General features: G+C 53.2%; 1 protein-coding gene across 5 annotated transcripts in view; it reads right to left on the bottom strand.

The window, feature by feature from the left end:
• Positions 1-24,065, bottom strand: part of LOC113982491 (opioid-binding protein/cell adhesion molecule homolog) — a 148,929-nt gene that overhangs the window by 26,259 nt on the left and 98,605 nt on the right. For all 5 annotated transcript variants that reach the window (XM_027710753.2, XM_027710749.2, XM_027710754.2 and 2 more), the window contains one exon: positions 1,645-1,877. In XM_027710753.2, the coding sequence (XP_027566554.1) occupies positions 1,645-1,877 (233 nt within the window). The remainder of the gene's footprint in view (positions 1-1,644; positions 1,878-24,065) is intronic.

Genomic DNA, 24,065 nt, shown 5'->3' with positions numbered 1-24,065 from the left:
GATTTTCTCACAGACCAGCTTAGACAGACTGTGTGGCTTAACACACTGAAAGGGAAATACAGACCCTGCTCAGCATGGACCACTTGACCTGTGCCTGTATCCCCAGCTCCTCTCAGGCTGTGGATAAGCACCACTGCTGAGAACCACAGTCATCACTGCAGTGGGAGCAACTCAACAGGACTTGCTCACACCAGGAAAAAAACTCCCAGCACAGTCAGAAATGCCTCACCACCAGACTCTGGACACAAACTATCTCTCACCTCCACCTGCCCAAGCCTGGCAAGTGCCTGCAAAAAGGGGTGAGGAGAGCAGGGGCTGAGCATCGCTGCCAGTTCACCTGATTTCATTAGGTGCAAAGCAGTCGGATACTTCACCGGTGTTGACTGGATGGATTAGCACGATTAGAGAGCAGACAGGATAAACAGATTAAACTTCACAGATGGACAGCTCACACGCAACTCAGAAAGGGGGAGAGGGGGAGCTCTGACCAAGGGGATGGAGGGATGCTCCCAGTGGATCTCTGCTCCCCTCTTCCCAAGGTGAGTGCTCCCCTCACCATCACAGCCTGGTGCACACGATCCAGGGTTTCCCAACACACTCCCACTGACACCGGGCAGGAAAACCTCCTGGATAGGCTGCCAGAATCAACCCCTGCCTCCTCCCAGTGAGAAGGATACATAAATACATACATAACTCTGCTGGGGGCTTCTCAGAGACATGTCGAGGCTGAGAAAGTTTTCAGATTTGCTCATTGCAAAATCAATACCCATCAGCTGTTTGAAATTAAAGGAAAGATTAGGTCCTGGTTTTATACACGCTTTATTGTATTCCGAGAGCTTTCTACTCAGCCAAATAAATCTTCTTTAAGAGGATTAGGAAACTTTCATTATCTTTATCTAACCTGAACTAACACTAACTCTGAAAAATTAATCTAGAGGCCGGACAAAAGCTAGTAGCTGGTGCAAAGCCGCAAGGATCCGGAGGCAGCATCCATCAGAGTGCTACAGGCACCTGGATTCCCCTCATCAGAACAGCCCCAGGACGCTGCTTTGCAACCCAACAGCATCTGCCACATAGACACACTTGCCCATGAAACCCTGTGCCAAAAGCCCTTTGTGGCCCCATTGTGACTTCAACATTCACAGAATCCAGCCTCTCCCAAAATCACAGGGCCTTGTGCTGTTGGGATCTCCTTCTCCCCCACACACCCTTCCTCCTCCTTCCCCACAGCTTTATGTGCTAAGCATGATGTCGTACGGTCTGCAATACCCCTTTGGTCAGTCTGGGTCACCTGCCCTGGCTGTGTTTCCTCCCAGCTTCCCAGGCACCCCCAACTTCCTTACCCGTGTGGCAGTGCAAAAGAGCAGAAAAGGCCCTGGCTCTGCGTAAACGCTGCTCAGCAATAACAAACACACCCCTGTATTATCAACCCTGTGTTCAGAATGAGCCAAAACACAGCCCCATACTGGCCCCTAGGAAGACAATTAATTCTACTCCGGCCAAAACCGGCACACCATGCAATACCCGAAGCAGCTGATATTGGTTCCATCTCCACCACCAACAGAGCCTCTGAACCCTTCACAAATCCAGACAGCCTTGCAGATCAACCCCCCCAGCAGGAGCACGAGGCGCGTTCAGACCTACCTTGCACGATGAGGTGGACGCGCGAGGTCTTGGGGTGATTGTCTGTCTGCACGGAGCAGGTGTAGGGGCCCTCATCGTACACGTCCACGTTGTGGATCTTGATGCTGTACTGGGTCTTGGTGTTGGAGAGGATGACCACGCGGTTGTCTATAGACCACTTGTCATTGCCGGCATACAGGATGGTGCTGCGGTTCAACCACGCCACCCGCGTGACCCGGTCATCCACAGTACACCTGCGGCGGGAGAGACAGAGCGTCACACACCCGAGAGCACCCACGGAGCGTCCCCGACCCCAAAACCGGGTGGGAGCAGGATGGGAGCTGCGGCACCGGCTCCCCATCACTGCCAGCACGGAGATGGCACATGCCACGGTCGCACAGCCCTGCTCCACATCCTCCCATCACCCGAGATTTCGCATAAACGGCGGGTTCAGCAGAAAGAAACCCTCCCGTTTTCTTTGACACACGACCGGGGAACCGCAGACAAAATTCCCGTCGCATTCGACCTCTGCAAGCCACACAGACTATCCCTACCTACTATCCCTACCCCCCGCCACCTCCATCACCCCCCTCCTCGCCCCCGCTGCGCGCTGAGAATTTCAGATGAAGCTGTAAAATTTGCTGACAGTTGGTCTTGTCGGCACGGCCCTCGAGCCATCCCCGGGGTGATATACGTGGGGACAGGGGCCGCAGAACACGCGCAGGGAGAGGGGAAGGAGAGGAACAGCCGGAGACGGCCAAGCCAGCACGCGGGGAAGGGAAGGGAACATTTGGATAAGCAGCTGTAAATCCTACAAGTGCCTTGAAAACACAGCGCGGTCGTTTCCATTATTTATTTCCTGCCTGGCTCCCACCCTCCCCGCTCCGAGGCATGCGGGAGCTCGGCAGCTCCAGCCCACAGCACTGACTTACACTTGGCAAAGAGGGGGGGGAAGGGAATCAAAATGTTCCTGGAAAACATGGCTTTTTTGTTCTGTTTGACAGATTTTTCTCCATCTATTTACTCGTGGCCTTCTCTGCTGCCTCTGTGGCACCCACAGCTAAAGCACCGAGCATTTGGCTAAATTAAGAGCCTGGCACATCTCAGGAGCTTCACATTTCCCACATGAGGACCACGATAGGGAAGCTGTCCCTTGGCATGAAAGAAAACCGGGAAAACCAAGCTAGGTGTGCGGTAGTGCCGGTGGTGGCAGTGCTGCCGCAGCTTTGTGCAGCTGAGACCGCAGGAAAAGTCACCTACAGTCAATCAAGAAACTCATGTGAGTCCCTCTCCACATGCCTGTAAATTCGGAGAGAGGCTGGAAGGCTGTTCCTGTCCCTGTCCCCACCACAGCACCTCTCCTGCCCAGGCTTCCGAGGTGTTATATGCCTCCCTCGCTGAGACTGCAGAGCGTCACCTCGATCGAGATTATTAATCGGGCGGAGGGAAGGGGCGATACTCGGCATGTTTGAGGGTCCCCCCGGGCGCTCAGTTCGGAGGAACGAGCCATATATCCTCCCGCAAACAAGTCCTTTTCCCCTTGCAGGAGCCGTTCGTCTCTGCCAGCCACACCACGTACGGACGCCGGGAAAGACGGATGGCCCTCCCCGCCCGCCGCGGCACTGCCGGAATGCCGGGAGCCTGCCCGGGTGTCAGACATATCCCAGCACCGGCTCAGCTCTGCCAGACCAAGGCGGCCTCGTGCCGGCAGACGGCACCGTCCTTGTCGGGAAGCTGAGCCCTCTCTCCTCGTTCAAATTAACTGGGGGAGAGCTGAGCACAGCCGAGTGAAGTTCGGCCCTGGGGGATTCCAGTCTAGTGGACTATTACTGCTGTCTCACTTCATTATAATGAATAATAAAGAGATACTTACACACGGCTTCTGTAAATTATTCATCGCGTGCACCGAAAAATCAGGGCAGCAATATGTAAAACAGACAACTTGCATGTCTGCGCTCATATAAATATCCAGACTACAGCCCTGCGAGGTGCTCTTGGGTCCCCTCATTAGGGGTGAAGCACAAGGACTAGGGTTTGAAGTGACAGGGACGAGAAGCTCGTGCTGAGCACGTTCGACTGTCGCTGCCCGGCTTTGGCTGGCATATGGGATGTGCTTCCCAGGGAAATCTGAGGCTGGTCCAGGACACCCAAGAACTGGGGCGGTTCATTTTGCGTTTACAGCTCATATTTACACCTCAGAGCTGCACCTGCACAGGCACACAGGGGTGTCCCAGGTGGACAGGTTCATGTGAGGGAGGGGAAGAACATCATCCTCCCTTGTCTGTGGTGACAGGTACCACCCTAGAAACCACTCAGAGCGAGGGGGCAGGAACCTGAGACCCCTCTAACAAACTCAGGGCAAGAGCAAGGAGGCAAAGGCCCCTCCTCCCCACTCCTTGATCTCATTCCTTGATTGCTGCCACTCAATAGCTAATTCAGGACCAAGTCCCTTTGGCTCTGATTGTGCAGCATCGTGCTCCTCTCCACCAGAGCCCAGGCTGTCCCCTGCAGCTACAGGTGACCAGGAAAACCACCCTCCTTCGAGAAACCAACCCTCCTGCACCTCCTGGAAATGTGTCAGAACCACCAACAGCAGAAAACCCACCAGCCATCAGCTGGCATGGAGCACTCAGCATTCCTGGAGGCACCTTCTCACCTGACCTTGCCTTCCTGCCAACAGTTTTCCTGTGCCTGGGCAATTGGCACTACAAAGGAAATACTGATGGACAGCCTGGCACAAGGAGCACCTCCTCAGCTTCTTTACCTGTCTGGGAAAGCGATCTCCATTAGCTGCTAAGCTCCCTTGTCTGCTGAGCCGTCTTTGCTACCCATTTCCAATTGACCAGGATTATGATAATGTCTCCAGTAAGCAAACAGGTAAAGAGACTTCTGCAAAGTGTTTAGATAAAGCAGACAAGCTCTGACAAAGCTGGATAATAAAGCAGGCCAGGAGGTTTTCCCTTGAAGGGATCTAATTAAAACCAAAGACAAACCCCCATTAACAGTCTCCTGAAGGCGCCGTATCCATCTCCAGAAACTCTGCCTTACGAGTCCAGAAGGGACAAAAGACAATAAAGGGCCTGTCAGATGGGAGGAAAATAAACCCATCCTGGCTCTGCAGTTCACCTGGAGAAAACCCATCAGCAAGGCAGGGGGAATATCTCGGGAATGATATCATCAGCCCAAACCTGAGCCCCCGGCACACGCCGCGTCCCGGCTCCCCCACGCAGCCCTTCTTCGTGCTCCTCCATCCCTGCATCCCACTCAGACCCTCACTGCCTTTAAGTAGAGACTTTTAACCATCTGCAAACCTTCAGCTGCCTCCAACCATGACTTCTCTCCTCCAGAGCAGCTTGCTGGAGAGTTTCAGAGGCTGGGCCTTGCCCGAGCTCCAGCCCCTGGTGCTCACAATGATACATGTGGCCTCTTGAAGGCTTCATCTCCTGAGGCCCATATTAATCCCCTCTCTCTGTGGGAGGACGAGAGCTGCCGTAGGGATCCAAGCACTCCACCGGAGACGAGGGCGCTGAACCCGAACGCGGCAGCGCGAGAAGATGCATGAGGGTGGGAGCCGGGGGCACCGGCACTGCGCCGCTTCCCCTCTAATTGCCCCCATTCCTCATCCTTAAATGCTAATTTTGAAGTTTGCCACGGAATTATTTCACTTAGTGTCAACAATACAGATAACTCCGCTGACGTGCCCTTTGTGTTCGGCGGCACAAAGTGACCGTCCCCCTCCTCCCGCACCTATTAGGAGAGACCCCCGCGCCGCTCCCGCAGCAGGCTCCTGCCCAGCCCCATCAATGACACTGACAGCACCACTCCTACATGTGGGACGAGCCACAACACCCTCCACCTTCCTCCTCCACCTTTCCCAGCCACGTCAGGGACCTTTCCTGCACTGCTGACTCATCCGAGCACGAGGGCAAAGCCTGGGGCTGCCCTCGACACCTTCCCAGTGGTGAGGGAAATATCTTGTCCACGGTCAGCACAAGTTTTCTGGAACTAATTTGGAGGGATAAATGGCACACAAAGAGTTGGAGGCATAAAGCAAGTCTTGCAAAACCCTCAAAAACATCCTGAGGTATGGGTTGCATGAGACCCCAAAATGTAGATGTGCATCCTGAGAAATGCCTGTACCTGCAGAGCTGAGGCAACTGGTCCCTGTCCATGCCAAGAGGCTGGGGGGAGATGGTCATCTATGGATCAACCCAAATTTGTTGTCCATGGTGGGATTTTTGGGCTTCTCTTGGAGCTGGACTCGATGCTCCTTGCTGGTCCCTTCTAACTGAGGATATTTGATGATTCTATCATTCACACCCCTCCCTCTTCCTTATTCAAACCAACGATGCTCTACTTTTAAACTCCTCTATGGCCCTTCAACCCCAAACTGCTTCTCTCTCCTGCAGGTAACGTGTCTCATCAGGATGACAAATGGAGATGCCAAAACCAGGTGCAAACTTGCCAGCTGACCCAGTTTTCAGCAGCTAAAATAGCTCACCCGGATCGGGAGAGAAGCCCCTTGACAGTGACCAGGTGATGCTTCACCCTGGGATGCTTCCAACCAAAAACACCTGTCACAGGGGCAGAGCAAACCCCCTTGTCTCTGAGAAGAAATTGTTAATTACGTTTGCCGGGGGCTCCTAATGGGATTTCTCCTTTGCTTCCAATATTCACCCCGGTTACACAGCGAACGGGCTCCGAACGCTTTTTATTCCGGGCAGCTGGAGCAAAGGCAGAGGAGATTTATTTGTAATCATCGGAAATAAACACACTTCCTCAGAAGTAAACACAAAAGAACAGAACCTGGCTGGGCTCCCACTTCGTTAAAGATGCAAATGAGAAGCAGGCCATCAAAATGCGGCGGCTCCTCTAATCCTCTCCCAACAATGTATCCCGCCACATTATCCATAGGGACAATGGCAACCATGGCTTGTGATGACGGGTCTCACACAATAGCTCCTGAGGGCAGGATTGCACTGCCTGGGCTTCCATCACTGCTATCCATGATATTTATCCTTGGGAGGCACTTTGTCTTTAATCCTGATCACTTCTGCTGGCATCTGTCTCCTCTTTGAGTCACCCACGGTGTCCCTTCTCCCCTCTCTCCCACACACTCTGGATGTGGGGTGCACAACTCCACACCATCCTCACATCATACCAGAGCCCTGAGGATGGAGAGGACCCAGGATGTGCCATTTGGCATTGCCCAGCACAACCACCTCCCGTCCAGCCCTCACCAACCACTCCACAAGTCCCGATCCGTCACCACCCCTGCGGGAAAACAAGGAGCATGGGATGCTCAAGAGCTTGGTCAGCCTAAAGTGTTCTGCTTTCCTCCATAACATCCCTCCCTCCCCACTGTACACCAGTCAGCCACTGCCTCCCACAAAGCCACCAGCTCTTGCTCTCTGCAAGTTTAATTAATTGCCTGGCCCTACCGCTACTGCTCCGATTCCCCAAGTGCTCCCACTGCTGTACAAACATGCTCCAGACCACTGGCAAAATTCTTCCCTGCCAACAACTCCCCCCTCCCTAGAGCCCTACAAGGGCTACAGGACCGTCCTGCCCTCCCTAGAGAACAGGGGCTTGTCTGGGAGGGGTTCTCCCCACCAGTTCCCCTGTGGTGGCAGTTTGCCCACCACCGAGCACCAGAATAGAAGCTGCTCCTCGTGAAAAATCAAAGCCCAAATTGATACATTAGAGGTTGCTAAATATAAAATATCCATCTGCAAAGATAATAAGCCTGCGAGGGCAGAGGCTGTCGAGTTGCTCCATTTCAGATAGTTTAATGGTGTTTTGGTCCATGACTGCAGCTCCCAGACATTAGAATGATAACAAGATGATGAGGAGGGCGGGAGCCGTCTGTGCGAGGCGTCAGAAGTCAAGACAATGCTCACTGTGCAGTCCCCGAGGGGGCCATGCCACACAAAACACTGCCTGGCCTGCACTCAGCGTTTGCAGGGCTTTGGGTGGCCTCTGTGACAGCCCAGGGGATGCAAAGGCTGAGCCCGAGGCCGGGTCACTGCCAAGCTTGAGCTGATGTTAATTTGGGGATGGGGGTCTGAGCCCACCTTTGGTCTCAGGGGTGGACCCAGGTACCACAGCACAATGCTAAGGCTGACACAGGCAGAGCTGTGCTGCAGGTGGCTTGGAATCTTAGTTTGAACAGGGAAGGGATGCCCAGCGAGGTGGAGCTGCTGCACAGTGCCCCCACTAACTGATCCCATCTCCTCCCCAAAGCCATTCATGGGATTTTCTGAATTAATGCTTCACATCGAGCAAATCCAGAAACAGTCAGCTCTGTTAATGCGAGCCAGGCTTTGCCTTTGGTTCCTAAAGCCCTTCTTTCACTCCTCATTGCTTCTACTTCCAGCTTGTAGGGACACACGTCACCCTGACAACATCATCAGCAAGGGGAAGGGGGACCCGACAGGGTCAGGTGCTCCCGGCTCCCACTTCCTTTTCCCACCACAAATCCCTTATTTCTGACACAACAGTGCATCCATATCCATGTCCACGTGCCAGGATGCTCCCCCCACCCACTAGGGAAAGTCAAAAGGTGTCAGCCTAAGCCCCAACAGTTGACAGCTGTTATCAGCTTAAGAGAAATCTTCATAAGGAAATATGAGGAAGCAGCAAAAGAAATAAAGTGGGAGGCCTTTGGATAGAGCAAATCAATGGGAATGTTTATAAAGCAGGTGGCACATAAATGTGAACATCAGATCAGGGTGTGCTGGCGGCCACACCCGATCTCCCAAAGAGAGAGAGGGAAAGGAAGGCACTGAGCAGGGGCAGCCAGGCCAGGAAAACCACATAAATTAGAAAAAAATGCAGCAATGCATCTTTCCTTGCCCAAAATGTGATTGCACTCTCTCCCTGATACAGCCAGATACTGATTTCCAACTTGCTTGTGGCCAGCAGGCAATTCTGTGGTTTGAGGAAGGCTGGGACACCTTCCCAGCTCCTCTCCAAGGAGAATATCACCATCCACCAGCATTTACCATCAAGACATCACTACCTCACAGACTCACAGAACGTGCTGAGTTGTAAGGGACCCACCAGGATCATCGAGTCCAACTCCTGGCCCTGTGCAGGACACCCCAAGAATCCCACCCTGTGCCTGAGAGCATTGTCCAAACACTTCTTGAACTCAGACAGCCTTGGTGCTGTACCCACTGCCCTGGGGAGCCTGTTCAGTGCCCAACCACCCTCTGGGTGAAAAACCTTTTCCTGAGATCCAACCTGACCCTGCCCTGAGTCAGCTTCATGTCATTTCCTTGAGTCCTGTCAGTGGTCACAAGAGAGAAGATACCTGCCCCCCTCTGCTGCCCCTCATGAGGATGTTGAAGACTGCAATGAGGTCTCCCCTCAGTCTCCTCTGCCCTGGATACCTGTCCCAGGAAACATCAGCAGAGAGTTTTCTTCTCACCAGGGAAGCCAAATTCCCCTCTACCCTACACCAAGCCCTGCCCTACATCCCAGCAGGTAAAAAACCCAACAAGAGACACCCACCACCACCCTTCAAGGGTGCTGATTACGGGACACAACCCTGCTCTTGGCAGAGCCCTGCGCCTCAATCAGCGCCCGTGCAGCGCCTCAATCAGCTCTAATCTAACACAATGCAGCACCCGCGCCCCGGCTGATTTCTAGTGTTCTCCAATCAAAAGCAGACAAGAAGCACCGAGTTTATCACTAGCAGAGCTGAACAGTTGAGAACCTAGAGCACCTCCATGCCTGCACTGGGGTTTTTTCCTAGGTTTTTCCCAGGCAGGGAGAGAGGGAAATAACTTCTGCTGTCAGAGTTAGACCTGCAGCTAAGTACCGGTAATTAGCACATGGAAATATGAGGCTCCAACTGCTATGATTCAGCCATCCTGATGGGACTGGTGACTGTCTCCATCTCAGCTGGATAAGGGGACACTTTCAACCCAGGAGGATATGTCCGTGGCTCTGGCAGCATCCCAGAATCCCAAAAGAAGAAAGGATGCTGGCAGGCTGATTAAAACCTGGAGCAGGGAACATCTGTGAGAGAAGCAGCCAGAGCAAAGCCACTGGACACCTGATCCCGGATTGCAAGGAGGGAAAACTGGTGTGAAGCCACCCCAGTGGCAGCAATACAGCGATGGGCATGGTGTTGTCACATGGGAGAAACGACGGCACTTTGGATGGAAATCCAGACATGCCTCCATTACTCATTGCTCTCAGTCAGTCCAGCTGCACCACCCTCCCCAGCAGGAATCAGGGGGGAAAGAAAAACCTCTTCTCACATCCTGCCACTGATTACCACCAAAAATATATTTGTCATGAGATGCCCACCGCTATCTCTGCGGCTCTTAAGGGTAATGGAGAGGTTTCAGTCTTTGGAGGATAAGTCTCAGGCTCTTGGCTGCTTGCCCGGGAGGATTATTTTACATCAGGTTGAGTTCTGTAGTAATTATCTTCAAAACAGCTGGACTGCTGGATAAACTCGCTGTATCTTAATGCACAATATGGGAGCAAATGCGGAGAATTAAACTGCAATTCCAGACAGATCGACGGAAAAACCTCTCGCCGGAGTTTCGGAGCCCGACGCTCAGAGCTCCTTGCACGTTAGGGGTGGGAAGGCATTTGCTCATTTGAAATCAATTCCAACTTCCCCAGAGACAGAGCAGAGGAGGAAGGAGATTCCAGATGAAGATGTTTCACCCTCAAGCTCTCAGTGGAGAAAAAAATAAAGCACTGTTTTCCTGACCCTCACAGCTGATGAGTGAGGCAGCATTTGATCCTGGCTGGACAGCCTGGTGTTCCACACAGCCCTGAGAACCCCATAAAAGCTCCAAGTTTCCAAGGTCTCGGCTCCACACTGCACTTCTCACTGCAGAGCCAGTGGGCAGGGGAAGGCGAGGGGAAAATCAGCTCACTCCATCCGCACCCCTCACGCCTGTAAGTCGCTCCCAGAGCCTTGTGTACCCCATTCCAACAGGATGGAGGGGCTGACAGAGGGACAAACCAACTCCCAAACTGGTCCACCAGGGTGAACTAAAAGGAAAAAAACCCGTTTCCTTCAGGATGGTGCCACCACAAGATTTAGGTGCGAAATCCTCGCAGGCAGAACTAGTAACCTCTAAAAAGAGAGAAATCCTGCCGGTGGAAGTGAAGCCATATTTCATGGCGAACACCATAAAGCGCTCCTGCCAAATCCGAGATCCCTAAATGACCTGGGTGAGCCATCAGCTCAGGAATATAATTGCCAATTTGCAGGAATTTCATCAGCAATTAGGCAAAATAAAATAACCCACCGGAGGAAATCCTCTGCTCACTGCTCCCGTGCCTCCCTGGCCCATCTGACTTCCACCCACTGTTCTGCTGCTGGGATGAGGGTTGGATGCTGCAGGCACTCAGGAGCCAGGCGACAGCCTGGAGATGAAGAAGTCATCTCCAGTGCCAGATAAAGAAGTTATCATCAGCATGAGATGACAACAGACACCCCTGGACACGAGCCAGATGAAGACCTCTCCTGCTTACACCCTCCTTCTCCAAGCATCCCGGAGGACCAGGAGTCTGATCCCGGCAACCCCGCGGGGCAGAACGACTTCATGCAATTAGGGGGTTTATTTGTTTGAGTTGTACGTGAATATCCCAAATTACATTATCAGATCATAGTCCTGCTTCTGATTTATTCTTTCTTTGTTCTTCAAGTCTTCGTACATCTAAGCAATTAACCTCTCAAAGAGCTGGAGAACACATAATTATCCTCATTTGTCTAAACGTCACCAAGATGGCTGCCTTTCAATTAACCTTCTGGGAATGGAGGGAAGTTGGAGTGATACAGTGATCATTTCCAACTTCAGCCTAGGCTGCTTTCCCCCCCCCCCCAAAGTAATTTAATTGAAATATTCGGATGATAAAATATAGCCAGATAACTGTTACTGCAGGTAACGGGATCAAGAGGGGGCTTGCAATCGAAAAAGAAGTCAAACGAGGTACAGTAATATTATATCAATACGTGGCACTTCCATCTAAAAATATCTAAGCACTTTGGGCTTATTAATGGAGAGTTTCACACTCCTCTGCCAGGCTGAGACTTACGTCACTTCTATATGTCACTGTTATTGATGGGGAAACTGAGGCAGGGGACGAGCTGCGGCACCTGGAGCTCACGGAGCTGGACTCTGCACAGCTGGAATCTTCCCAGGAGCATCTTCTCCACAATCCCCTCTCCAACCCTAGGAAAAGCTGGCTCCACCCTGAAGTCATCATGGGAGGTGCCCTGATGGCCGAGCGGCTTTTGCTTTTATTTATTTTAATAATAACCCTCGTTTTGCTGAGACAGCGTCTGCCACGCCGGGGAGGGAGGGATCCATTCCCACCCAGCGCCGGGCTAATAAATATGCATCGCTCCCGCCGGGAAGTGCCAGGTCAAACTTTGCACCCGCTGGAAGCACGACACCAGTGTCGTCTGGCGCGGGTGAGCAATATTTATACGCACCCCAGCTCATAAATACATAGGGAAAATAAACAAATTCAGCACATCTCCTCCCTGACAAGCGGGGATTCACAATGCCGGCTTTGCTCCCACTGTGAAATCGAGCTCTTCAAAAAGCAATTTGGGTTCCAGCACCACAGCAGGCCCTGCTCTCTGCCCCACGTCCCAACAGCACCAAGGCAGCTCTGGCAGGGCAAGGAGTTGCCCTCCCTGCAGACTCAATGGGTTGAGAGAGGTGGAGATGGATCTCCCACGTGAAGGGAAACTGAGGCACTGAGAAACGGGGATGCACAGCACTCACCTTCCAGAAGCACTCACTTCCCAGACCCTTCCCTCCCATCACAGAATCACAGAATCAGTCAGGTTGGAAAAGACCTCAGAGATCATCAAGTCCAACCCTTGATTCAACCCCGCTGTGCTTCCCAGCCCATGGCACTGATGCCACATCCAGTCTCATCTTAAACACCTCCAGGGACGGAGAATCCACCACTTCCCTGGGCAGCCCATTCCAATGTCTGATCACTCTCTCTGTAAAGAATTTCTTCCTAACGTCCAACCTAAACCTCCCCTGGCACAGCTGAAGACCCAGCCCTCTTGTCCTACTGCTGGTTCCTGGGAGAAGAGCCCGACCCCCACCTGGCTCCCCCCTCCTGTCAGGGAGTTGCAGAGAGTGAGGAGGTCTCCCCTGAGCCTCCTCTTCTCCAGGCTGAGCCCCCCCAGCTCCCTCAGCCTCTCCTCACAGCACTTGTGCTCCGGTCTTTTCCCCAGCCTTGCTGCTCTTCTCTGGACCTGCTCCAGCCCCTCCATGTCCTTCCTGAACTGAGGGGCCCAGAACTGGACACAGCACTCCAGGGGTGGCCTCACCACCCCCACGTGCAGGTCGGTATTTCAGCACCAGGCAGCCGCTCTGCTGATCCGCGCAGGCGAGCGGGCAGGAAAGGACGTGGGAATGCAAGAGGGTCCCCACTGGGGCCACCACAAACCCACGTCTCTCCCGGAGCATTCATCCGGAGAGATGAAGTGACGATAACACAATAGCCACCGAGTTTATTCTCGGCACAGGCTGACGGCGACATAATTAAAATGCAAGTCGGAGTCAAGGAACCTTTCGATAAATCTTTGCTTTTGGCTCTCGGGCTTGACAGGAAGCCTATACCTGGTGCGGGGAGCTCAGACCGAGGGGGAGGCACGGATAAAGGCTCTGCTTTATGGACGGCCATTTTAATGTTTCATTTGAGTAATGGGCCTTGCAAATTAGCACCCCGGCAGCCTGAAATACATATTTTTCCAAGGACATGCAGGCTCCTGATCCGACAGGTGATGTGGGCAAACAGGCCCTGAGGGGAGCTGCGAGCTCGGCTCTTTGTGGCTGCAGTCATATTCTATCCCGGGTGGGATGACAAAGAAGAAAGCAGAGAGCTTGGAGGGGGATCCAGAGGCTGGGGGAGGAAATGGAGCAGAAAACGATCCTGTGAAAGACCAGCGAGGGGCTGATGAGCGGCAGCAGTGGCAGGGAGAGCCCGGCAGCCTCCAGAGGGAACTGGTGCTGCACTGGCACAGCAAGTACATTCAGCCTCTGCCCCTCGAGGGAGTCCAGCAAGACACACCAGGGCATGTCTGCAGCACAATCAAAACTATGGATTTCTGGCTCTTTCCAGAGCTTGTTGAGCATCTGGCTCTGGCCTGAATATTCAGAAAGGCTGGAGGTGCTGCAATTACACTGCAGAAAAGGGGGGAGCCTCAGCTGTGGGGAAAAGGAAGCTGGCAGCCAGCGGGCTGCCCCATGGGGATCTGGCTTCTCCAGTGCAAACATGGCAGGAGAAATGGAACATCCCTGTGATAACTGGAACAGGAGAGTCAGGAGAGAAACAGAGAAATATGTGTGGCTGAACACGAGGGGGAGCTCAGGCCAGAGCACGTGGGGGAGTGCAGAGCAGAAAGCAAAGCCCACCTGCTCATCCTCTTTCTCCATCCCTCCCTTTCTGCCTCCACCTGCCTCCCTCCTCTCCTTCCTGCCCCTCTTCCCTCCACACCCCACCATGCACAGAATCCACCTGGTCACCCCCTCCCTGCACCAACATGGGATGTGCTGCAGCTCCACCAAACAGGAGGAGCACCCAGAGGATGCACTTGAGCTGCCCCCAGATGCACTTAGCACTTAACTCTGCACAGCATCTTCCCCTCTCACAGAGCTGCACGTGTGGCCAGGCATGTAATTCAATCAGAGCTGAACATGTGCCTGCAAATTGTTCCGAACCTCAAATGATGAGCTGGATGCCTGTAATTCTCTTCCTTGTTGTCACCACAGTCTCCTGCAAGAGGCACAGGGTGTCATATCCCTGCCAACACACATCCCTCTGCCTCTGGATTTTGCTGAGAGGACTGTAAGGGACAGGTGGGCTGGCTGAAAGCAAGCCCAGAGCAGCAGTTTGCACCCTCACTGCCAGCTCACGGGTCATCAGCTCACATCCAAGGTGCCCAAATGGGATTTGGGGGCAGCCTGAGCTGGTGGGACCTCACCAAGACACACGCTCTGCCAAAGCCCCCCATGTAGCATCGCACCGTGTCTCAGAACCAACTCCTGCCCGTGAGACCGCCCTGACTGACTCCGTGCCCACGGCACAACTCGCTGCATCTCCCGGACGACTCCAGCGCAGGGAAGTTGAACTCCGGGAGCGGGCAGCTCTGCCTGCCGCTCCCGCCCGCCCTGCCAAGCTTCAGTCATCCAGGCTGTGATTCGGAGAGACAGCTGTGAACTCGCCGGGAGAGGCAGGAGTTTGGGCGCGGCACACGCGGCACTCCCGCGGCACTCCGGAGCCTCGGCACAGAGCCGGCGTGCCAGCCACCGGAGCGTGCCTTCCCAACGGGTCAGATGCTCCGGGGCAAAGGGGAAGGAGGGGCCTTTCGGAGGTACCACGTTCCAAGATGCTGCTACTTTATGCACCGGTGTCTCCCTCCAGGTTGTCTGACTTCAACTCACTGGGGTGAATGCAACAACCTCCACCTTCCTCCACAGGCACAGGGCTGAGCTCTCGGGAATTCCAGCCACCCAGGGCCACTGCACTTCATTTATAGCCACAGCAAGTGGCCAAAGCCACCCCATCAGTAAATCCACCCTAAGGACATGAGTAAGGGATGCTGAGAGATGTTCCGAGAAACTCCTGCGGCTTTTATACCCGTAATGCCAGAAAAAGGGGGATGGTGATGCCAACTATTTCTGCCACACACTCACGAGCACCTACGGAGCAGCAGGGAGACAGAGGAGTGGGCCAAGGCGCACGGAAATCATTTTCTGCTGGCAAAGCTGCCGACTCAAGGAGAAACATAAAACCCTCGACGAAGGGCTTGTCTGGTTTATTATAACATCGGCTTTAATTTATGCGCCTGCCTTTTATGATTGTTCTCTATCGCTGTTCCTGGGGCTTATTTATAGAGGGCCATTAGCACAGAGAGCAGGCCCTGATGAGGGAGCATTTCCAGCCTGCCAGGGGACCGGGATATAAACTGAGACGAGGAGGAGGAGGAGGCAGTGAGCTCTCGCATGGGGCTGCTGCAAGTCCTCTCCCCGAAAGCTGAGAAGGATAATTTGATCTTGGAGAGTGATACAACTTCATTTCACGTGGCTCTCTCTGGGCAGGCTGCAGCCTCCTTCACATGCACTTTGCTGAATTCCCTAGCCCCAAACTCAGCAGTTAGCAGGGGGAGGCACAGAGCTGCAGATCCAACAGTCCACACCAAGCACAAAGACAGGGGAAACCTCTCGAGGGTGTGAGAGAGCTGCCAGGGTGAGGAGAGGGAATCATAGGATGGGTTGGGTTGGAAGGGACTTTAAAGATCATCGAATTCCAACCCCTCTGACAGGGGGACAGGGCTATCTTCCACTAAATCAGGTTGCTCCAAACCTGTCCAACCTGGCCTTGAACAGTCCGAGGGATGCAGCAGCCACACCTTCTCTGGGCAACCTGTGCCAGTGCCTCACAGGGAAGAATTTCTTCCTAATATCCAGTCAAACCCTGACCTCTGTCAGTTTAAAGCCATTCCCCCTTGTTCTGTCACTGCATACCCTTATAAAGAGTCCCCCTCCAGCAAGAGGGAAGACAACCCCAACTGCAATGTCCAGGCAGTGCACCCCAGGATGCCAACTTTGGCACTCAGCCCTGTGCCCATCTCATTCCCTTCCAATTAAAGGTAAAATGCTTCGAGGGCTGTGCAGACACCCCATGATACACAGAAAAACTTCACAGATCATTCCTATTTACAAACATCACTCTCCAATTTCCAGCATAGCCCAGACAGGCAATCCTATGCCGGTAATTTAAACCACAGCCAGCGAAATGATGGGTTAATTAAAGGTCCGACCCACCCCCAAAACACACTGATGTGCAGGGAAAAACACACTGGTTCAAACCCCAGGGAAGCAGGTAGGTGGGTCTGCTGGCAGAGAAGAGACGCTGCAAAACGACTCTGTGTGATCAAAACCTTCCCGTGCAGTTCGCAGGTAATTTGTGACGAGAACAAAAGCTTTAAATTCATCCACTAAATTATTCACTACAAATCGTCCTCTCGGCTCCCGCGCTCGTGTCCTTCAAGCTGTTCTAGGTGGTGATTACGTCCCCTCGGCGCACGGGGAGGCCTCGGGGAAGCGGCTGCGGGAAAAGACGGAGCCGCCGATCCAACACCGGCAGTTTGATTTACAGAGAGAACTGGGGAGAGGAGACAGCAGCCCTCAGGAAAAGAGAAACTTCAAGCTCTAACCATCCCATCAAGGGGGTTTCTGCCTTCTTTATGTGGCGGATTTTTTTTGCTCTCTTTCGTTTTCCGCGGCAAGCTCCCGCTGCAGGCACAATAGATGATGCTAAATTATTTTGGAATATGCTGAGAATGCCCTGCTTGGCCAAGCGAAGCCTCATAAATCATTCCTCGTCTCCCACCCCCTTTCCCATTGTTGATCTCTCTTTCAAGAAGTATAATACCAGCTCACCGAGGAGCCCATTGCCCTGGCACTGCGGGCACTTCCGAGACACGCCACCGGAGCCATTCCTGCTGCCGAGGGGATGAGTCCACACAGCTGGGAGAGACTGGAGCCACTCAGGCTGCTCATGAGGTCACCACCTCCACTACCTCCCAGCAACCAGTTCTGGAGCCCACCTGGGGGCAAGGCAGCCCTACGGTGGCCCAGAGTGTTGCCAATTCCATGTACTACTGGGAAAGGATGGGAAAAGTGGTGGCATCCAGGTGTCGGATGCTCAAACATCAATCCTGACAGAGCTGGTCAGAGCTGGTGACTAGGGTCGAGTTCCTCTTTTCTCATCAGCACAGGTTCCCCCCAAAGCTGGTGAAGGGCCTGGCAGGGCAGAAAGTGCCAGCAGTGGTCCGGAGCAGAGGGAATAGGGCGAGCTGGGAAGAGGAAAGCCCTGCATGGAGGAGATGTGGAGCTCATTCAGCATTTGTGCCATAGCTGGAGGGGCTGCATTGGCCCAAGGTAGCCAGCCTGGCTCTTAAACTCACACTTTTCTCTAAAAAAAGACCCAGCTGAGATACCCCAGTCGAAGGCAGAGGCCCCTTCAGCTGGAACTGATGGGCAGAAGAGCACTTTGGACCGAGAACCACAGCGTGGCAAAGGCACAGTCACTTTCTAACACCTGAAATGACATTTTCCCAGTCCCTCACGCTCGGCTGTGACACTGACAATGTCATAATAGGGATATGAGTGCTTGCATCTCTGTGCTGGCCTGGTACCCGTCACTCAGCAGTGATGGAGAGGCAGCAGGCTTGGGAAGCTGCTGACAAGAAGGAGCAGTGAGTAGCTCTGTTTTTAGCCCTGGGCAAGGACTAAACCCTGTTCCCTCCCTGGCTCAGAAAAAGGTGGATTGCCATCTTCCATGGTTTGGCTGTGAGCTGGCCTGGGAGGTCTCACTCAGGAATTATGGAGGGGCAGGATGAGGGCAGAGTCCCCTAGGTATACCCCTAGTGCCACCCCAGGCAGGAGAGAGCCTCGTTATTCATCAGTTTGGAGGCACTGGATGCGCCCGAAGCTGCAGGATGAGGCTCATGGTACCAAGGGCAGAGCTGGGGTCCCCCAGCCCTCAGCATCACACCATCGCTCCTTCCACCTTCACGCCCACAAGTGAGGTTTAGCTTGTTTTTTTTCTTTAATCAATACCCTTCTGCCCTCCCCAGGAAAACACCACAAAACCAAAATGCAGTGAAAGCCTCACCAGCCCCCCTTGCCCCTCCTCCAGAGCCTGAGCTTTACAACACGGTAGCTATTTATCGCTCGCTGTGTTTTGCACATCCCAGATGTGATGCTCATCCTGAACAGCCGAGTTTCAGGCCCCTTGGTTATTCCCTACATGGAGCTGCTATTTTAGACAAGACAGACGCAAAACAAAAACAAAACCTCAAGCGGAAGGAGGGGGAAAAAAGCCCTCGGAGTGCTGCAACAGCGACGAAAATCCACAGTAAGGCATTTATCTTTGGTTTTTTTAACCCAGAGGAAGGTGAAGAAGCCAAGTGGAGCTGCAAACACCGCAAGGACCGTGGGTCCCAGCAGCCCTGTGGGGCTGGACAGGAGCTGCCGGTGGGCAGGGAGATGCCAAGAGCTCTGCCAACACCCCCCAGGGTTAGGGATGACCCAGTGGGTAAGGGGATGCTCTCACTGGACTTGTGCATCACCACCTGTCCCATGCCAGCCCCTTGCTGGGAGAAGCAGCCAGCCAAACACACACACAGCTCCCTCCAGCGCTTTTCCCAGCATGGCTGGCTCACCCAGCTGCAATTCCCACCTTTTCCAGCGGGACCTCCGCTGGCATCGAACTCCCTGCGAGCCAGACCACCCATACCAAGGGGGCCCGAGGTACCCAATATTTCATCCCCAGTATCCCAGAAGGGCTAAGGAACATGCGGACGCGCTCCATAAAGCCACCATTAGAGATCCCCTGATGGAGATGGATTATAATTTGCAAATGATTAAAACACAATTAACGGCGGTAGGGAGGTACTCGAGGCTCTGCAAAGGAGCTGTACAAATGAGGAGTTATCAGGACCTTCGGTGTCCTAAGCACCTGTCAATTCTTGGTTGAAACAAGTGCATTAGCCTCGTCCAATATCCATCTAACCTTTCCACTCTCCCTTGCTCTGTTTCCCTGGCAACCAGTTAAAAGTGCTGGAAAAAGGCACAGCTGCTTTCAGAAAAAAAGAAAAGGAAAAGGGGAAAAAAAGGCAATATGTTCTTTTAAAGCATGTGTGCTTGTCACTCTTTCCCCCCCTCTCTCCATCTCTCCTTTAGGTGTCTGTGTTTTCCCTGCTCAGCTCCAACTCCAAGACCTCTGCATGACTTGCCACGCTCAGAGGGCAATGAGCAGGGCTGTGCCACCCTGCTCTCCCTGGGGATGGGCAGATGAACCACGAGCCACGGCAGAAGACCGCTTGGGACTGCAGAGAAGTAGAGGGGAGCAAATCCACGAGCTGGCTCGAGCATAGGAAGCTGCTAAAAGGGGAGATGCTGCCCCAAAACAGGCCATTCCTGTGGCAGGGGAGCCTCATGCTTCCTGCCTGGAATGTCACAGCGGAGCCATCACGACCTGCACAGCTCTCCGGAGCGGTACAAGCAGAACACTCCACATTTCATGGTGCTCCCTGTCAGTCTCTGAGCAAAACAGCAGTTAACAGAGATCAAAACTTGAGGCTGTCACTAAACCCTGCTCTGCCACCTGCTAAACAGGGTTATTATTCCCCTCTTGCCTTTTCTCTCCCTGCTCCTGCCTTCCTGGGCATCATCTCCCGGCACATCCACGCTGATGCGAGTGGCATTTGTCCTGACACCTTTGGGAGCTCAGATCCAAAGGTTAGAAGGAAAATAGCAGTTAAGAGCAGCTGTCATAAAAGCTCCCGAAACCTGTCACTGCCACACTGTCCTGTCTCCGCAAGCAAATGCCAGAGAGGGGCTGGAAACGCATCCTCTTCCCCAGGGGTGACCCAGCACCCGGAGCAGCCCACTTTGGGTGAGGAGGATGGGGTGGAAGAGGGAAAGCTGGGTTTCCCAGGTGCTTCAGGAGCTGTCAGGAAGGATGGAGCTGGGGATGGAGTTGGGGGGAAGAGCAGCGAAGGTGGGACGGGGTCATTGAGCACCCTCCAATGAACCCTTTGGTGCTTCGTGGCACTGTCCCAGCAGGAAAGGTGCAACATCAAAACAGCCCTGGAAAGTGCTGGGAAATGAGGGAAAGGAGCCTTGTGGTGCTCAATTTAAGGGACTGAGCCCAAACATTCCTCCACACCAGAGAGGCCCCCGGGAATGGCACCATAGGCAATCAAGTCTCATTGAGCAGCTCTGTCCACACAAGGATTCACTGCTCCAAGTACTGGTCTGGCTACCAGCACAGACAGGAATTGCTAATAACCCTGTATCCTTTATCCTGTCCCTCCCCAGCATCTGCAGGAGCAGGGGCTGAGGACCACCCACACAGCAGCATCCCTCTTATGTGGGGGGAGGAGCTTGGGGAAGAGCTTGATTGTGTTAATTAATTGCCTGGTTTGAAGAGCCACTGCCACTTTGCACTCAGCATCTTAAACAGACAGATGGGGGGAAAGAAACAACCCACTAAACAACACACATGGGGGGAAAAACCAAAAACAAAGGAAAAAATCACCCTAATCTAATGTTTCACAAACACTGGGCACCCAAACAGCCCATCTTTGTCAGGAACCCTAGTTCCAAGAAGCACTTAGAGGCTTTCATCAACACATTATAATATTAATCAAGACTCATAATGCAGAGTGATTTGCATGCCAACAAATATATTTACACTGTAAATTGTTTGTTGAGAAGCCTCAGAGAAATATGCAATTCGCTGCTATTGAACTTGGGTAGCAGGAAAAAAAAAATAAGAGTACCAACTCCCTGTAGAGTTGGTTCCTTCTGGTTTTTGCAACACAACTCATTAGCATGCACTTGCATTTCCACGTGGGTTTTTGCTCACAGTCATTTAGCTGGATCACAGCAATCTGAGATGGAAAGGCTTAGTAAGGTCCTCACAGCTAAATCCAGGCCACTGTGTTTTCCACAGAGGGGAGAACAGCCTCTGGTCAACTTGTCCAATATGAGTCAACAAGTCAAAGCACAGCTGTCACCCACGGGTGACTCTGTCTGACCCCTGGAGTGACCCTGGGCTGTTTATGCAGCCCTGGAGTGTATCAAAGCCAAGTGACCCCAGGAAAGGCCTGCTCCCCCCTGGAGAGAGGATGGCCACTGCACAGGGTGCCAAGAAGCTGGGAAGGCAATGGCAGAGCTCCCACAGCCCTCTGAGGGCTCCCAGCCAAAAAGTCTGAGGACAGCTGGACTAGATCTTAGAGGTCTTTTCCAATCTTAATGACTCCATGAACCTCTGTATGAGGTTCTGCTACAGAGGCCCACGGCAGGACATGGGAGGTGACTGCACAGTCCTGGGTCCTCCCACACCTCCCTGCTCACAGGGAAGACCACTCGGAGAGACAGTTCAGTTCAGATCCAGGATTTGGGGGTTTAACCCACACTAACAAGGCCTTACAGCCTCCAGGGCACTGTGCAGAGAGGCCAAGAGGAACACTTATCATTATTACCCACAGAGTCTCACAACACAACCTGTACCTCCAGCACAGAGGAAGAGGACAAGATAGGAAGCAACCCCACCGGGAAGCAGCAAGAGGCCTTTTCCAACCTAAATGATTCTATGATTCCAAGAGCATTCAAGTGGTTGGCACACTGGTGCCATGTTTCTCATCCCAAGGGATCTCTCCCACTGCCTTGCCCCCTTCCACCCCTGCTCTTCCCACCATGGCACGCCTGTCCTGCCGGGTCTCCGTGCCGGGTGTAAATGAGCGCCTGCCGCGCTTCCCGGCCGGCCTCTCCCTTCACTGCCTGCCTGGGGGCTCTGGGGCTGGAAAGGATGATTAGCAAAGGTGTTAGAGGAGAATTAAACAGGAGTATTCCGTGGTGCCTCTCTAAGCTGCTGAAGAGCGGATTAGCAGGAGGCATTGATCTCATGGTTCAGAGACCTTCTAAAGAGCGAGGCGGAAAAATAATGGGAGGGAGGAGGGAGGAAGCTAATTAACACTTGCAGGGTAGCAAGCTCTCCATGTGGAGTTGATATTAATAGATGAGATAGGAGATGTCCTGGTCAGTAGAGCAAGAGGTGTTTGTTCACCCGGTGGGTGTGTCCTTGTGTGGTGAGCAGGAAGGAGCTGGGAGACGGGATCAGCATGAAGGGAGCGGAGATCACAGTTTCAGAGAAATCATAGAACCCAGAATGGTTTGGGTTGGAAGGGACCTTTAAAGATCATCTAGTTCCAAGCCCCTGCCATGGGCAGGTTCCATTAGACCAGGTTGCTCAAATAATCCAAAACTTCAGTCAACTAACCAAAATCCATGATCTTTGCTCACCACCTCATGGTCTGGTCTTTGACCCTCCCCTTCCAAGTAGCTAATCATTACTACCACTACTACAGAGAATTACTATCCCCCTAATCACAAGGAACACCAGCCCCATCCAACCTGCCCTAAAACACTTCCATGGATGAGGCATCCACAGCTTCTCTGGGCAACCCCGAGCAGAGCACTTTGTCACAGGTCACTGCTGTCCCCACCGGGTCAGGACTGGACCGTGGCTGCTCTCACACAGGTACCTCTGGCCATGGCTGCTGCCTTTGCTCCAGCTTTGTACGGGAAGCAGGAAGCTGAAGATGCACTCCTGCATCCTGGTAGTTACCCTACTCCCCCAGTTAGCAGCTGTTTTGGGATGACACCACAGTGCTCCTTTCCAAACTCACCATGTAACCAGAGTTTCATCCCCGTGACCGGCAGGGAACTGAAAGCCCAGGAAGCTTTTCGGCGGAGCACTGAAAATCACAGGAACAAACTTTCAGGGTCCACCAGGTAGTTTGATCTGTTTGCGTTTAATACTCTGTTCCTCTCAGTGTGTGCAGTGCAGTCCCTAATCCCTGCTCAGTAATTACCAACATTAGAGGGACCAGAGCTCAGTCCTGCCCATTCCTGCTCGCTAATGCCTGCACAACCATTTCCATAACCCTCTCCGTGCCACGCCATTAAGGACAAGCAGCTGCCTTCGAGCCCTCCATTTGCAAAGATTGCCCTGCAAAAACACCAGGGAAGGAGAAAGAGGTTGGTTGGGGGTGAAGGGGCATTTTATTTGATAAAATCATAAAGAGCAGTGCATCCTGCAGAGGAAGAATCTCCGAGACATAAATGTCAGGTTTATGAACAATCGAGCTGCTCGGTGCTTGCCCGAAATTGCTCTTTAAGGTCAGCGCTGTAAGTGTTCCCTTGGGCAAATGGACTGAGGGACAAGTGCTGAGCAGGGAACGGCGGCTCCAAAGTGGGACAGAGACATGGAGCTGGGGCGAGGAGACACAGCCCCAAGGTGTGGCTGCCCACACAATCCCAGACACCCACCCACGCCTTTTGGGGAAAAGCCTTGGGAACGGGAGCATCGCTGCCTGCCAAGCCCTGTGCTGACACTCCAAGAGAGCATCGACTCCGCTCTCAGAAGCACAGATTTACCTGTGCAGCCACAGCACTCAGATCAGTTGTGCCGAGATGCTTCACTTCACCTCAGACTCTGAGTGATGGGATGCAGACAGACCCTTCTCCCAACAGAGGGCTGGGGTCCCTCCTGCCCTGAGAGCACACCCTCCACAGAAATAAGTGTTATTTTGGTAGCTGATATCCATATCAGAATTTGGTACAGGAAGGCTGGGAGCCCACAGGGGAGCCCCAGACTATTTGGAGAAGACAACAAGCTGAGCACACTCCAGATGCACCTAAATCTCAAGAAAAGACCATCCAGATGCGGCTTATCCGACTTAGCATTTGGGCTGGTTGAGGGCAGAAGGGGCTGGAGGCAGCAGAGGGGTGAGCCATCAATAATGCCAAGAGGCCACTTCAGACTAATCTGAGGATGAGAAATCCTGGCAGGAGCAG

This window comes from Pipra filicauda, unplaced genomic scaffold (genome assembly GCF_003945595.2).
Source record: "Pipra filicauda isolate LSUMZ 115617 unplaced genomic scaffold, ASM394559v2 scaffold339_size799093_pilon, whole genome shotgun sequence".
NCBI lineage: Eukaryota > Metazoa > Chordata > Aves > Passeriformes > Pipridae > Pipra > Pipra filicauda.
Note: the sequence above shows the minus strand (reverse complement) of the source record. Positions and strands in the feature narration are given on the sequence as shown.